The 16,830-nt window shown below is 43.7% G+C and overlaps 1 protein-coding gene across 1 annotated transcript; it reads left to right on the plus strand.

Annotated features, from left to right (window-relative positions):
* The first annotated feature begins 1,847 nt into the window (after positions 1-1,847).
* PLD4 (phospholipase D family member 4) lies at positions 1,848-16,583 on the plus strand. Its single transcript, XM_075712679.1, has 11 exons — positions 1,848-1,918; positions 5,492-5,581; positions 7,267-7,472; positions 8,167-8,350; positions 9,748-9,868; positions 10,243-10,370; positions 10,542-10,742; positions 11,139-11,278; positions 13,793-13,958; positions 15,003-15,099; positions 16,362-16,583. Exons 1-11 carry the CDS (start codon positions 1,898-1,900, stop codon positions 16,568-16,570), a joined length of 1,563 nt encoding a protein of 520 aa, XP_075568794.1. The 5' UTR covers positions 1,848-1,897; the 3' UTR covers positions 16,571-16,583.
* Positions 16,584-16,830: the final 247 nt, after the last annotated feature.

The raw sequence follows: 16,830 nt of genomic DNA on the forward strand, positions 1-16,830 counted from the left end.
CTCTCGGAGATGAGAATGTGTTAAACTGGCAGTTTCTTCTTAGCGAACCTCCCACATAGGCATTAAAAGATCTTTCACTGTATCTTTTAATGCACCCTTCTACCAAACTGGAGTCCAAGAATGCTTTTTAGAGGGAGTACGTTAACCACAGCATGGCATCCAAGTGTACGGTGAGAGATTTATTTACTCTGTGTGTGGGATGGTGGCAAGCCAACCAGAGCAGGTGGTAGAAGCAGCCTTGCCTGAGAGACGGGGAAGAGGAAGAATAAAAAAGATTGCTTGTTTGCCCTGAAACTTGCCAGTCTTTTTTTCTTTCCTCCCTCCAATTGCATGAGTTGGTCAAATAAACCATATTCTCCCCACAAACCCACTTCCATCTTTAAACCCGCACAGCTACATCACTGCTAGTGAGATCAGAAATGTGTTGGGCTGGTATGTGAGATCAGATAAGCAGAAGGAAACCAGGCCTTTGCAAGCTGGAGAGGAGGAGGAGGATGAGATTAATCAGAGCTGTAAGTGGCTAGAGCGCTGCCAAGGAGGAGGAGAAATACAATTCCATTTTCTGGAAGCTGCTCTTCCTCCTGATATAACCCAGCCTCTCCCAGTTTGAACCAAACTGGTGATACTGGAGCAACTAATGATAAGTCCTGAACTTCATACAAATGTGCTGCTGCTTGTGTGGTGCCTTCAGCTTTCTGGTAACCTGAGTCTAAAGGGATGGCGGTAGCCTTTGCCTTGTTTTCAAGCCCTGTTTTAATAGATATTTGGGATGGCCCCACTGACAGGTGACCTGTGTACAGCAGTAAATTCAGGAGAGAGCTGGCTGGTCTGACAGGCATCCTGTCTGCTCCACCATCTTCTTTTCTCTCACTTTTGTCCCTCATTGAGTTACTGCCCGTGCTTTGATCGCAGGGGAAGCAGAGGATTCGTGACACCTTCAGCTTCCCAGAGAAAGGCCTCTTCCTGCTGTACCTGACCTATCCTCTGGCTCCTCTTAGCTTTTCTATCTTCAGCAGCTTAATACAAGGTACGATAAAGCCTCACGACCCTTCTCAGCTCTCAGTTGTCTCTCCGTTGTTTTTTTTTCCACTACAGCAGCCTTCCTCAGGTACTGAACTAGGGAATTACAAGCTTCGGTTCAATAGGATCGAGGGACTGCCTCGACTGCCTGAAGAATAGCAGCAGCATTGCCGTATTATATTGTGTCAACTGAGATGCAGCCTTTCGATTTTTACAGAAGGCATCATTTCTTAGAAGCTGACTCAAACTCAACGTTGCATGTAACCTCCCTCAACAATGTCACTGCAAATTCCAGATACCATTTGGTTAAGACAAAAGCTGTATTATTTCAAAGGAACTAGTTTGCTCCCTTATGTTTGTCCAAGGATGGTTGGGCAGGAGGGTGCTTGCAAGAGGAACTGGGTAGAGAGGTGGTTTTGGAGGGTTTGTTTGTCTGTTTAAAATTAAGCTTCTGGTGGGTTAAGAATGAAGAATACTGCCGTGCCTGGGACATAAACTGCACTGAAGCTGAGCGGTCTTTTCAGCCAGTGTCTTCTACTGCTGACCTAGGTAGGCTCCGACCTTATGTCACTGAGGACAGTGGGAACGTAGCCATCCAACGGAGTTTGCACCGGGTCAGGCACTGCGCACAGTTACGCCAAACAGGCGGAGATCAGGACCTGGAGTCTAAGAACTGGGTCGCAACAACTAGTTGATAACTTGGGACTCTAACTGTCCATGCGTGTTGTGAAACTCAGTGTTTAAGAGGAAGTAATCTGCAGCAGGAGGAGGAAAAAAAACCAGAGGAACCCAAACCAAATCTGTGGCAAAAAGCATGTGTGCTGCCTCTTGTAAGTAGAGTTGGGAGTAACATCAGACTACAGTAGGACATCCACACATGAGAAGGTCTTCCAGGATGGTAAGTACATTTGCCATCATCTTGAGAGTGCTGGGGGGTGGTCATGGAGAGATGAATGCACTTTGTTCATCTGAGGAGCTTCAAACAGCTTCCAGGGAGGATTTTGTATAGTAAGAAGTGTCATCCTTGTGTTTGAAATCCAAAATCTGAAACAGTTTGTTGCTGATGGAGAAAAGAATTACCAAAAGTTATTTTGGGGCAGGGAGAAAGCAGCCTTATTGTTATAAACAATAGTCCCCCATGTGTACTCAGGAGATTGTGTCCCAGTCTGTGAAGCAATGCTAAGTAGCACTTGTATTTATTGCTGTTGGATGAACTTTAGTCATTGAAATTGGCAGCTAGTAAAGCCCAGAAAGCTTACAGAGAGCCATAGTTAATTGCTGACCAGCTACAATATTATTCTTAAGAATTCTGGTTGAGTCTGTGATGTTTTCTTTCTTGAAAATTAAACTGCGTATTTTAGCGCAGGTCTCATGACTTCTATATAGCAGCTGGGAATCTAACCCGTCACTGGTCAAAGATATCAGGAAGGACTTTGAACCAAATGGTAGATGACTCTATTATGGCACAGATGAGATCTGTTCGCTCTCATATTTTAAGAGAAATGCTGCTTTTTGAAGCCATTTTGTAACTGTTGCTGAAAAAGAGAACCGAAACGAGTTGTTTCTCACAAGTTCCCTCCTTCTGAAGCCAGCACACAGCTGTAAGTGCATCTACAGCTGCAGTTCCTTACCAAGACACTGCTTGGGTCACCAAATGTATTGTAGGGAGCACTTTAGGTCTGGGGGCCAGAGGGACAAGATGACACCTCTCATGCCCTGGTGCTGTGATGAGAACCACCCGGGGGGGCTGTTTGTTCCTGGATAGGCCAGCAGGTTGGGACAGCTGCTGCCAAAGCAGCGAGCTGTGGAGTGTGACCTGCAGCCTCACTGGGCTCTCCTGGCCCAGGCTGAAGGGTTGCTGCTGTTGTTTTTCAGTTGCCTTTCTCCTTCTTTGAAAATCCCTTTGCCTTGGTTTCCTACCAAACTCCTTAGCCTCTTCTCTCTTGTTCTCTCTTCCTTTTCTTCCCACTAAGTTTTCTGGGTTGGCATTTGACCGCTTTCTCTCCAGGTGGAATGACGTGTTGCTGTCACAACGCAGCAACATCTCTGCGCGATGTGTTATATCCCCCCTCTCTGCTCGGGCTGTAAGCTCTTTGGGGTAAGGCACTGTGTCTTTGTACTGTGCTTAAAACACGAACTGGGATTTCAGGGGCGTGGGGACCTGATGTTCACCAGGAAATGGCCAACTGTCTGTCACTGCTGGCAGCAGCTGTTTCTCCAGGGCTGGGAGAATGGGTGTTTACCTGCCAGCATTTATAACTATTTCTAGTGTAAAAGCTTGCATCTGGATCTGGGGACAGGAAAAGGAAGTGCCAGTGAAAAGTGTGAGTAAAACTGCCTTGGAAAGTAAGCACTGCTGTAATGATTACAGCTGATAGTAACAACAAGCAGACCCCGAAACAGAAACTTAGCTTTCATCTCTGCAGTTCTAGCATGCTTTTAAGCATGACTGTTCATACCTTTCCTTCCCTCTCCACATTTTTCATTCTCCCTTCTCTGCTCTTTTACCTCTTGGGTCCTCTCTTTTCACATCCCTCTCCGCATTCCCCAGGTCACTGTTTCAGACCCACCTCCTTTGTCTCCCAAGATATCCTCCACCTCTTTGGTTCAGCTCCACTAGTTCTTGTGAGCTGGGTCCCACAGGAAGCCTTCGGGGCTACGTCCATGCTGTATCCAGCTCCTGCCTGTTCCATGCGGTCACCGTATCTGTACAGAAAGGTGGAGTGGGCAGGACTTGGACGCAGCATGGACATGTGTGGCCATGCTGCCTTACTGGTGTGGGAGGGCAGACACCACGAGCCTATCCAGTTCAGGTGACAATAGCTGTGAACATATGGCAAGATGGATGAGACAAGCCTGGCAGGATCCTTCCTACCTAAAACTTGTTCGAGTGTGGCCACCCACACTCTGTAAGCCACAGAGCAACTGCATATCTGATGATACCATTACAGCATGTTCATCCCCCAGGCTACAAACACCCAGTGGCTCAGGGATAGGAAGCAGTAGTTGGGGGACGGGACAGGTGGTGATATCGTCTGGTAGCACTTGCTGAAATCTACCGTACCGCAGCATGGTGTTCTCGCTTCTGAGGATGAAAAACAACAGCTGACTCCTATGGGGTAAATTCACCTCTGCCGGTGCAGGGATGATTCATGGCCCATGTGTGAAGTTTTTGGTTTGACCTTTCGCGAAGGCAAAAAGGTAAGCGGCCAACCACGTGCCCTATCATCTGCTATGAGTTTGGGCATATTTTGTTATTTACTCTTGTGGTCGTCTGCTGGTGATAACACAGCAGAGGAGCTGTGGAGCAATACTGTCTGAGGAGGGAAAGAAGTTAACTTACTTCCCAGGGTCATGGTTGCAACAGGAGAGAAGAGGAGTTTAGATTTCAGCCTGGCCCATGTCCCCTTAACAGAGTACCTTCTGGAAGAGACACTACTGTTAAAGACAACTGTCCTGGTTTCAGCTCGGATAGAGTTAATTTTCTTCCTAGTAGAAGGCATAGTGCTGTGTTTTGGATTTAGGATGAGAAGAATGTTGATAACATGCTGATGTTTTAGTTGTTGCTGAGTACTGCTTATGCCAGTCAAGGACTTTTCAGCTTCCCATGCTCTGCCAGGTGCACAAGAAACTGGGAGGGGGCACAGCCAGAAGAGTTGATCCAAACTGCCCAAAGGGCTATTCCATACCACATGACATCATGCTCAGTATAGAAACTGGGGGAGTTGTCTGGGGAGCAGCGATTGCTGCTCAGGAACTGTCTGGGTATCGGTCATCGGGTGGTGAGCAATTGCATTGTGCATCACTTGCTTTGTATATTATTATTACTATTATTATTATTATTATATTGTCATTATTACTACTACTATTTTACTTTATTTCAATTATTAAACTGTTCTTATCTCAACCCAGGAGTGTTTCTCACTCTTACTCCTCCGATTCTCTCCCCCATCCCATCGGGGCAGGGGGAGTGAGCGAGCGGCTGCGTGGTGCTGAGTTGCTGGCTGGGGTTAAACCACGACAACAACTCACACGCAGAGGAAGAGAGCAGGAGCCTAACAGAGTCACACACAGGATGACACTGATGCTGTACACTATCACCCACAGCTGCTGCGCTTAATTACTGCTTGTTGGCAAATGTTTTAGCTTGCAACAGGACAAAAGTGGGTGTTGGAGGATAAGTTGAAGAGGCAGCGATGCAGTTGTTTACACATTAATTACTGCAGTGATTTTTGTGTGTAGACAGCACCAGGGGAAAACTGCAGGGACCTGTCTCTCCCTCTCACTTTGAAGTCTGTTAATGTCACTCAAGACCCCTAATACTGTGAGGATGTTGCACAGATCTGTACTTAAATCTCAGAGCACTCTATAAAGCAATGGCAGTAAGCTGCATTTTTAGTCTGTAACTGGCTTTATACAAATGTTGCCATAAAGCTTTATTTTTCCCCTTGCATACATTTCTGTTTTTCAGATTGTGAAAAAAGCATTAAAAACATCCCTGATGTTTAATGAGTTCTCCAACAAGAAATTAAGCGTGAACAATCAAAAAGACGTCAAAATGGTAATTATTGGGATACACTACATTTGCTTACAAGACCTGAGATTACACTGACATTTCTGAAAAGAAATAACAGATTAAGCATAATTTTATTGCCTGTTTTAGAAATCCGTGTACGTTTCGATCCTATTTGTAAACAAGTGAGTGACAAACCCCTCATTGATTTATCCAGTAGGCTGATCAAACCTTGCTGAGAGGGAGTCACGTGAAGCCTAATCCTGCAGCCCTGGCTCAGGACAGTAAACCTTGCTCATACAAATAGCCTCCCTTCCACCATTAGCATAGCATTTATTTATTTATTCAGCATGCCTAGAGCACCTGGACATCACAGTGTACAGCATGGTGACAGCCAAGATGTGACTTCAAAATAGATCTCTTACCTTAGAAATGTCTTCTAAAACCTGTGCGATGTTTAAGTCTTGCCAACATGTTCACGGAATGAAATGCAGAACTGTTAAAAATTGGTGGGATTTTTTTGCCATCAATGAGAGGGAGAACAAACCAGAAGGCAAAAATTTAAGTAGATAGTCAGTTTAAAAACACTTTTCTCACTCAAATCACTGCCTGAAATTGATGGCAGCACTGTAGATCTTGAGAAAAGTAGAGAAAATGAAAAGTAAGAAACTTTATCCACATAGAAACTGAAATAGATACTTTCAGAGGCAACTGGTTTCTCTGCATTTTTCATATGTACCCTTTTGGGAGCTCACATTTATAGCTACAGCCTTATGACCACTCCCAGACTCAGTTCTCCTGCCTGGATGTTCAAAAGCTCAACTCTGAAGTTCATGTTGCCTATCACAGGGTGGTGGATGGTCCCACTTCCCAAGATTTGCCATCGGAGCCAGACATGATAATTATTGGGGGAAAATGAATTTGAACTGGTGGCTGTCTTTTCCTCCTTAATATAGGACAACATATAAAGCCTGGTGCTGTAGGTTACAGCATGTGAGTGGCTGGACTCCAGATCTGGATGTACCAGGTGGCCAGGCTATTTTTTTTTTTTTAATCTATGTTCAGGGGAAAAAAACAAAGTACAGAAAAAGGGAAATAAAGCTAACTCACCACACTAGAATGACAAGGAAATACAATTCACTTGCCATATTGATAAACGAGATTTGTGTAGTTTCACTTAAGTGAGGTTTAATTTAAAAGGCAAAACCAAAACATGTTCAGAAACCACAAAATGTCCTTCTGCTTCTGACAATTTCAGTCCTGTTTTTTCTCCCCTGACTTCATGAACTTCCTCTTTATGGCAGTGCTGGGCTTGATCCCACAGCTAAACTTGTGTTATGGATTTCCTTGGTTTGATTTTGGTAGAAATTTTGTTGAACACCCATTTGTCTTGTGCTAAAATAAAGCTAATAAACATCAAACTAATCATAAGATTTGGGAAAAACCATGTTTTTCACATGTTGGTACAGGAAAAATTAAACCAAAACTGAAGTCACGGTCCTCACACAAAACAACCCCTATGCAGCTTGTGGTCCTCACTTTCAGTGCTGTATCTAAGAATACTGTCTGCCAGTAGCTGAAGGCAGAACTAGTGTTCAATGATTGAGATTTACTCACCCACAACAGGTGACCATGAGCTGGTCTATCAGTGACTTGGTGAGGTCCCTTCCAACCCAAAGCATTCTATGATTCTATGATCATTTAAATCTTCTCCTATTTGGATTCTGTTCTAGTTTCAAATCCTAGGGGCAATTTTGATACTTGGTCTTGTCCTGATGGCTGTTTACTTCATGAGAGTGGAGATCATAGTTGCTCCTGTGGGAGAAGAAACAGTTGTCAGCATTTACAAAGAGGTGGAGGAGGATGAAGGACTCTATGGAGATCTCCCAGGAACCACAATAATTGAGGAGGACACCAATAGGTGCAATGATTCCTGCAGGTAAGACTTGCCTAATGGCAGATGAAGAAGTAATCACTAGGTAGAGAAATAGTTACAATGCTGACAATATCAGCACAGCTTTTGTTCTCTTCCCATTGTATAATAAGTGATAAAGTACCACTAATTTGGGAAAAGTCGGGGTGTTGTTTAGGCATTGGGTCATTAATAGTTGCCCATTGTAAGGGGCAGTGGGGGCAGTATTGCAGCTCCACTACTGATCCTGTGCTTTTATGTTCAGCATAGCTCTGTAGCTGCTCCACCACCTCCAGCCATCCTCCCTTTGTGGCAGTGGTGGGAGGCAGCAGAGTGACCAGCAGGCAAAGCAGCCTCTGCTGAGCTCACCCTCTTTCAGAGGCTGGAGGGGGCAGCGGGTGTTTGACCTGACAGAGGGTGGAGAGGGTACCAAAGTGCCACCAAGCCCCAGGAGGTTATTTTCTCCTTGTCTTTAGGATGGTAAAATTCAAAGCTCAGAATGGCTACTGAGAAGGCATTCTGCTGGATTTGAGGGGACAATGTACATATAAGCTTGGATATAAAAACTGGGGATACAGAGTACTCCCAGCTTGTTTGTCGAGCTCAGCTTGTTTGCTTTTGAGGATGACGTTCAAAATGGCCAACTGTATGGCATGACAAGTGCTTGTTTTCCTGCTTGGGTCGCAGTCACTTGCTTCACAATATACAATTGCCATTGCAGCTTTGAACTTGTGGAAAATGTTCCTTATGACTTAGCTTTTGAGATAAATAGCACTGCAGCCAAACCCTTGTACCAAGCCTGGATGAGACTCCTTGATATAGCCCAGGAAAAAATTCATGTGGCTTCTTACTATTGGTCTCTTACTGGGAAGGATATCAACGTCAATGATTCATCTTCCAAACAGGTAGGAGAAAATCAATGACAAGCACATCTATGGTCGTATGTCTCATGTACATGTGGCAGATGGCAGATTGACTGTGTGGTCTGTCTCCTAGAGACATTGCTTGACTATTCCTGCAAACCCAGAAAGGTGTGAAGCAGCACACCAGTTTTCCTCCTCCAGTCAAGCTAGACTCCACTGGGGCTCTACCCGTGCCTCTGAATATTTCCATGAAGTGTTTTAAGAGCAACCCAGAGGTCAGTCTCAAACCCACACTTGCGTACCCTGCAGACGGTCAGCCTGTGGTATAGGCAGCCTGTGGCATGGCTGAAGAGCCTACAGGACCCCATACACGCAAGTGAACGTGCCAGTTCCCACTGGCTAGCTGGAAGAGTCAGGAAGCAAAGTCTGCCAGACTTCTGACTGCGGCAGAGGCTGCTTCTCCCCAATGCACAGACACAGCATCTGCATTTGCCCATTTTGCAGGTGTCCCTGAACCATGCCATTGGGCAGCTGCTTAGGACATCTGCTCTCCTTTGCAGGGAGGTCCTCATGGGCACGCTGTGCAGCCAGGCTTGCTGCAGGGCCTCTCTGGCTCCAGCACCAAAAGTAAATGACAGAGGCCATGGCACAGGCTCACCTTGTGACCGTCCATCGTGTTTAATTGTCCCTTGGCTCTCTTTTGGCCTGTGGCAGCTGGGAATCTCCCAGCCAATCCTGAGCAGAGTCTGGTGGATAGTATGGGCTGGGGACTGTTCTGAAAAGCAGAAGGGACAAGGCCGCTCTATTTGAGGCAGGTACAGAGTTTATTCATGTGTCAGGAATCATGGTGTTCGTTGAATAGAGCAGATTATGGCCTGTTTGTTACTGGGGGCAGAGCCTCTGCCTCCCTCCTGGCACACCTTTGCCATTGTCCTCACTCTCTGGGACTGCTCTCCTTGTCTTCCTCACCAGGTGGGTCTGATGCTGAAAGCTGGCTCATTTCCTCCACATGAGAAGAAATAAAGTGACAGATAAGGCTGAGCCCTGTCTCTGCTAAAGGGACAGCTCGGTTTAGGACAGTCTGTTTCTTTTATCCTCAGGGAGAAATGACGCAGCATAACTGTTGAGCATCAGCATCCAACAGTTGATCTCCATTGGGGCGCTCACCTTTGAAGTCTGGGATGTTTGTGGTCATACTTTTAAACCGTGTATCTGATAGCATTAAACGATAGAAAATAAACTTTTATTAATACATTGGATCAGAATCTTTGTTCCCTTTTTTTCTCTGGTTGAAACGGTCCTGAAATAGGTGAAATTTCTGACCTCCCTTGTGTTGGGGTTCTTCAGAGGAAGCAACCATTAGTAACACTGTACTTGCATATATTTTACTAAATGTTCTATAACAAAATATAAAAACTAACGAACAACATACCATGCAGGGTGAGGATATTCTGAAGAGGTTTGAGAGATTACTCGCAGAGAATGTGTCCGTGTATGTTGCAGCAAGTATGCCAACTTTGGCTACAAATTCAACTGACCTTGAGCTTTTAGAGGAAAAAGGTAATTACCTCACTTCAGTGATGTTCTCAGAACTTCAGTAATGCAAAAAGGCATCTGAAAGAAACTGGTCTTTAGAGACCTTTAGGCCTATTCTGGCATGGTGCTTACCTGGGTTCACAGGACAAGCACTCTGTATTCACTAGTTTATGATTTCTGTGTATGTTGTCATGCCCTTCAGGATTTTTCTGAAAGTTCACATTTTGTATATTTTTGCAAGTTATTGTATTCCCAGGAATGAGTGCTTGGGAATTTTGGTAGTTATTACCGGTTGCAGGTATTAGACATCCAGACATGTTCTGGCTGTCAGGAGAGCAGTATAGATTACCATTTCCATACTGTATCTAAGCTTTTTTCCCCTCCCCATCTTTCTTCAGGGGCTCATGTAAAAAAGATTGATTTTGGACATTTGGCAGGAGGAGTGTTGCATAGCAAATTCTGGATTGTAGACATGAAACACATATATATTGGTAGTGCAAATATGGATTGGAGATCTTTATCTCAGGTAAGCTTTGCTGCTGCATATTCAAAAATCTGGGGGGAAATTCACAACCTAGCACATAACAGGAAAATCATGATGATGTAAAATATTGACTGAATTGGAGAAAAAGTAAAGAAACCCCTGGACGTGGGGTGGCTCTTTCTGGGGCTGTGACATAGCTTGCTCTCTTTGCAGGTGAAAGAGTTTGGTGCTGTGATATACAACTGCAGCTGCTTGGCCAAAGACCTCTGGAAAACATTTAGTACTTACTGGGACCTTGGACATGCTAATGCTACCGTCCCAGTCCCTTGGCCTCTTAATTATTCTACCCACATTAACAAGGATCAGCCTCTGGAAGTAGAATTTAGTGGAATCTTGACAAAAGCCTATTTTTCTGTAAGTATGTTTTAAAATAACAAGATAGATTGTAAACTATGTTTAAGCATTGTCCAGAAAAGTTTCTTCAGCAGTCCTCAGTTACTTGTGCTCCAGGTGGCTAATAATTCATTCAACAGGTCTTTCTGGAACTACTCAAGGAATAAGGGTCGACCCAGCTTCGGCTGTCAGGTAGTATGGCAAGGATGGGGTGCAGGTCTCCTTCAGTTACCTGTGGGCTCAATATATCAGTAAGTATCTGACCCATCCAGACATGGAAGGCATGAGGAACAAGAGTGCTCCACCTCAAATGCTTTGTGCTATTGTAATGAAAATGGAACAGATCTCAATATAAATGAATCACAGTCTGGCAGAAAAAGGATGAAAGCACTGACCTGTGTGTTTTCTTCTTTACAGGCTTCTCCTCCAGCATTTTGTCCAGAAGGTCGCACCCACGACCTCTTTGCTATAATCAGTATTATCAGGGAGGCACAGAAATTTGTCTATGTTTCTGTTATGGAATATTTCCCTACCAGCCGTTTTGTTCATCCAGAAAGGTACAATTTTAAACCTGAGCAAATCAGTTGACTGCACTATTTAAAGGAAAAATGTACTATTCCCCCCCCTTCTGCAATGAAAATATTCAGAGTGGAGAGAACTGAGGCTTTGCTCTGCATTCATGACTTGCACATTGGATGGGGTCCAATACTGCCCATGTGCTTCGCAAGCATTTTAGAGCAGCCCTTCACACAGAAGGAAAACTGTGAAGTGCCAGGCTAGGAACAGTCAGGGACAGCTCCCTTCAAAATACAACAGAGCAGCTTTATGTATAGAGAGAGGAATGGGAACAGCAGAAATATCTAACATCAGACTTTTCAGAGAAAATATTGCTTTGCTCCCCTCTTTTGCTCCTGTTTCTCTCTTTCTGTTTTTTACTTCTGAAGACTCGTGACTTCTGGCTCTGCTGCCTGTTTGACCGACTTGACCCATAGTTTAGAAGCTGATTCTTAACTGTCCTTGCCGACCTCTGCAATGACAGTCAAAACAGTCTCTAAAAGAAACTTCTGGGCTTTTATTTTCCTTTTTTTATAATTCCATCTAAGGACATCCAAGTTCCTGAAGTGTGCTGGGTGCATGCAGCACCAGCTCTCAAAGAGAAGGTGGTAGTGGTGATCTGGAGTGATCAAATTGTGTGTGGTGGACCACTGCCACAGTCCCAAGTGGGCTGCCCAAGGTCACAGCAAAATTATTCAGACTTTTCACATCAACTCAAATCTGAGTAACACAGAAAGTTAGTCAGTCACAGGCCAACCACTAAGACTCCAAATCCTCTTAGATATGCTTGTATTAAGATATTTACATGCAACCAAGTGCTCTGAGTATTATCTGCTTATAGCATTTCTGAGTTTTCCAATCATCTAAATAATCCGACTGAGAAAGAAGTTCAAGCAAAATAATTATGTACAACGTGGCTTGTAAAGAATAGGGTGAGCTCTAGGTTGCTGTTTAGCCACAATTATACCACACATCATGTCCTCTGCCACGACTGCGTAAAGCCTCTGTTGTTCAGCTGGGCATGTGTGTGTTAGCAGGAAGGGTGTAGGATAATAGACACAGATAATTCCACTCTCCTTGAAACAAAATCTCAAAGGGTAGCTTCCACCTGGAGGATATTTTTTACAAATCAAACAGCTTAGAGGATTTTTGGTTTCTATGTTGTATGGTTGAATCTCTGGGTTTCTCATGTCCTGCTTTTAGCTAAGACTAGGTTCCCAGAAAGTCTCTTTTCCCCCTTAGGAATGAGTGTGTTAATACTCCTCATTCTTCATCTGAAGCCTTAATCCACCATTTGTGACATCTAGGGCCTGATCTGATGCAAACAAGAGTTTGAAAGGCCTAGGGAAAGCATGTGGGGCCTCGGGCTATCTCCACAGCAACCAGCTGTAGTGTAATGAATTGAGGCTGATTAGTTCAGGTTAGGTTCCTCCAGCAGCTGAGGCAGAGGGAACAAAGCTGCTGTCTTAATGACTGAGTGTTAATCAACTAGAAACCAATATATTTAAAAAATGGAAACTGTTAAAAAATAGCATTTCTAAATATCATGTTTTTCTGAGTTTTTCAGGATCTATGAGTCAGCCTGAGCGTGAAAGCACATGGCCGGTCTGTTGATCATGATAGGATGATGTACAAGGGAGGATTTGAGAATTAAGGCCTTTATACATAAGACCAAAAGGAATAAGTTAGGCAAATTAATTCATTATTGCTCATGGGACTGTGAATGAGTGTTGGACCTCTCTCTGTATCAGTCCTTCAATCTGTACTAAAGATGCTTGTCTTCCTCCATGCAGCACTCGTTAGGATCTACAGAATGAAAATTCTATACGGGTGTTTGGAGTTATTAGTCCTGGAACATACATTGTCCAGCTCTTAGTGTTGCGTAGTTGGGTGAAGATGTTAAAAATTTTCCCCTAAGCTACTGCCAGCACAAACATCAGGAAAACAGACAGCCCCATGTTCGTGAGAGCACAGCTGTGTGTGTTACCTCGGGGGCACATGGCATACTAAAGAGGGCAAGGAGGGATGGGGAGGGACAGAGCCTGTCCATGCTGGCCGATGGCACAGGACCACTAGAAACGGTCTCCAGGGTCCTGAAATGGCCATATTCTGCAAAACGGCTCTTAAGCTTTCCTCTGGGCTCTGCACTGTCCTTTTTTTACCTGGCTTTACGTTGGAGTTGCTATTGTTATTTTTAGTTTCCTGAGGAAATGAGTATGATGGCACCATGCTGTGTGCGGCTCGGTGTACATGCACTTTATTAAGCTTTAAGCTTTTTGATCAATTTCAACCCAACTGGGCAGAGACTGGAGGTCTCAAAACACACTGGGAAAAGAACTGGCTGGGTAGAAAGCAGAAATCTTATTTATACCTCCAGTGAAGGCACAAGGGCTTCTCTTACTAGACATTAGAGATCCCATCTGTGCAGTGTTACTTGTATTCTCAGTTTATTGTCACAACTTTCTACTGAACTGTTTCAAAAAGATCTCTTTTTTCACCCACCTACTTTTCTCTAGATACTGGCCAGCCATTGACAATGCTTTGAGATGTGCAGCTTTCAACTACAGAGTACAAATCCGGCTTCTGGTCAGCTGCTGGGCCCACTCTGACCCAGCCATGCTCTACTATCTGAGGTCCCTGCGTGCTCTCAACAACCCACGTGCCCACATCAGTGTCGACGTGGTACGATAAACCTGATTTTGGAAAGATGGCTTGAGGATATGGGCCCCCGCACTGATTTTTTGGTCTAAGCTGCCAGTTGCATGTGCAAGTATCAGGTTTTAGAGAAGCAGATTGTCCATTGTTGCAGCAATTGTTTTGGGTGCCTGAGAAAATAAGGCCCAAGAGATAACCTTTGAGGAAGCAGCTATTGCAAGCTACTGGTGACACCAAGGGATGTGTCTAGCTGCAGTACTTGTGACATTATCCAGGCACTGCTTTTGCTGATGACAGTAACAGTTTATACGTCAACTTAGTGCTCTTCTCATAGACCTTTTCCTGTATGGAATATCTTAAATGGGTCTAATCACTATCAGGTTTTTACAATTGAGAGCTCTGCTGACTGTCTATACCAATGGACGCATTTTTGAACACTAAATATTACACACAGGCCATAGGCACTGGGCTGGAATGCATCAAGTGGGGTAGGGATGGGGTGGAAGCTCCCAACATAATGCAGTTACCATGACAGAGAGAAGTCACAGAAGTAAGGAGGAATGGTTTTTACCAAAAAAAAAAACCAAACCCCAAAAAACCCCAACCAACAGAAATGTAGATTTTAGTAAGAGTTAACACAGAAAGTTAAGCATTATTGTTGCCTGCAGTACCCCTCATGTCTGTGATCAGCCCATTCTAGCACAAAATAAGAGCAGCAATCAGTGGTAAATGCAGATCTATTAAACAGCTGCCTAAAACTGCATTTAATTGTCTGCCCTGTAATGATAATAGCTGTGCCACTAATGGAACATTGTGAAGCAAACATTATCCTTATCTGATCTCAATTGCTTATCCAATTTTATGTATACTGGAAGTACTATTTGTTAGTTTTCTTGGATAAGAGTAAAATCTCTTTTATGGTACATTTAATAACAGTGTGTGGAATAATCTTTTCTGTTTTTTCTGTACTATTCTGTTCTTTGAAAATATAGAAAATCTACATTGTCCAATTATTCAATCTGTTCCTCACTTTGGTATTTCTATTTATGTTTTTAATTTCTCTCCATCCAGAAACTCTTCATTGTTCCAGTTCTGAATCACACAAATATTCCTTATGGGAGAGTGAATCACAACAAATATATGGTCACTGATAAAGTAGGCTATATTGGTATGTATTCCATTATTCCAAACACTTACAGTATCTTCAGATCTATAGGACTGTATCAAGTATATGGCTTTATCAGAATGTCTGCCCTGGGTGAAGAAGTAGAGATGTGAAGGGGGGAAAATAATGTAGGTCAAGTTCAGTAAGAGATTATTTCATATGACTGTGAACCATTAAGAACAGAGCATGACAAGTCTGAGTGCACAGCCTGTGACAAGCACAGTAGGAATTTCACAGACTGTGTGCTCAGAATGATGCAGTGATAGCTGATGCTCTAGTATGTAATGGTATCGCACTTTAATAAAAAGAAATTGCTGGGAGGAATTAATTCCATGCACTGTTTGCTGAACAGAATTCTAGGAATGGAAATGAGAAAACAGCAGTGTCAATTGCTGCTCAATTCCTGAAAGTCTGGATGGTGTTCATTTTTCACTCTTTTATTAGCATCCCTCAAAAAAGGAAATGTGAAGGTGCTCTGCCATTTCAGTCAGCTCATCCTCCAAACAATGCAAACCAGCTAATAGCCCGATCTTCCAGCAGGCTGAGGACTTGCAGCTCCAATTGCCTATAATAGAACTTGTTTCTTACTGAGTTGTCTTCTGAAGACAGATATGCATATAATTTGTTTTCCTGCCTAAGTATCTTCTGGAATTGACAGTATATTTTTCTGGCTAAGGTGACCACCAGAGGTGCTAAGTGATAAAATGTGTATTTTTTCACAGTGTTTGATTTTCTGAATGGTGGTAGCTTTGGAGAGAGCCCTAGACAATGTCTACAGCTGGATTCCTAGCTTTGCCTGGTTTAAAAGTGGGCATTGTATGCTGAGCTCCGAACAGCTCCTGAGGATTTATTGATCAAGGGTCCAGTTTCTCCTCTTGTTTTCCTTTAACAAGTAAAGAGAATGAAGTCCATTAAGGATTTTTTTCTTGAAACACAGAAACCCACATCAAACACTGGCTTTTACCCCTCTTAATACCCAAACGTTGCCCTCTATTCCCATATTTATAATGAGTAGATTCATGCATCTCTGCCACTGGCTGTGAGGAATCAGAGTATTACGAAGCTTCAGGGTTGCAGTTAGTACTGACTTTCCAAAACCTGAGGTCTGGAATAAGAACGGGGTGACCTGATTTTTGCTGATCCTAATGAGATTTGCAGTTGTACAGCAAATCAGCAAAGCCAGGCAATGTGGACTTAACAAATGGAGACCAAACAGAACACTGGGAAATTAATGTTTTCTAATTAGCTACTTTTCCATTGCATAGGGACTTCCAATTGGTCAGAAGATTACTTCATTAATACAGCTGGCGTGGGACTAATTATCAAACAGAATTTGACCAACCTGCAAAGAAGGCAACTGCCTATCCAGGAACAATTAAAAAACCTTTTTGAGCGAGACTGGAATTCCAAATACTCAGTGAATCTGGAAGACGTGCAGGGACAGAAAGACTGTAATTGGAGAGGCAGACTCTGAAGTAATTGAAATATACATTTGTCCTGGTTTTGGCTGGGACAGAGTTAATTTTCTTCCTAGTAGATGGCATAGTGTGGTGTTTTGGATTTAGGATGTGAATAATGTTGATAACACGCTGATGTTTTTGTTGTTGCTAAGTACTGCTTATGCTAGTCAAGGACTTTTCAGCTTCCCATGTCCTGCCAGCAAGAAGCTGGGAGGGGGCACAGCCAGGACAGCTGACCCAAACTGCCCAAAGGGCTATTCCATACCATATGACG

Source organism: Pelecanus crispus, chromosome 6, assembly GCF_030463565.1.
Source record: "Pelecanus crispus isolate bPelCri1 chromosome 6, bPelCri1.pri, whole genome shotgun sequence".
In the NCBI taxonomy this organism is placed as follows: domain Eukaryota; kingdom Metazoa; phylum Chordata; class Aves; order Pelecaniformes; family Pelecanidae; genus Pelecanus; species Pelecanus crispus.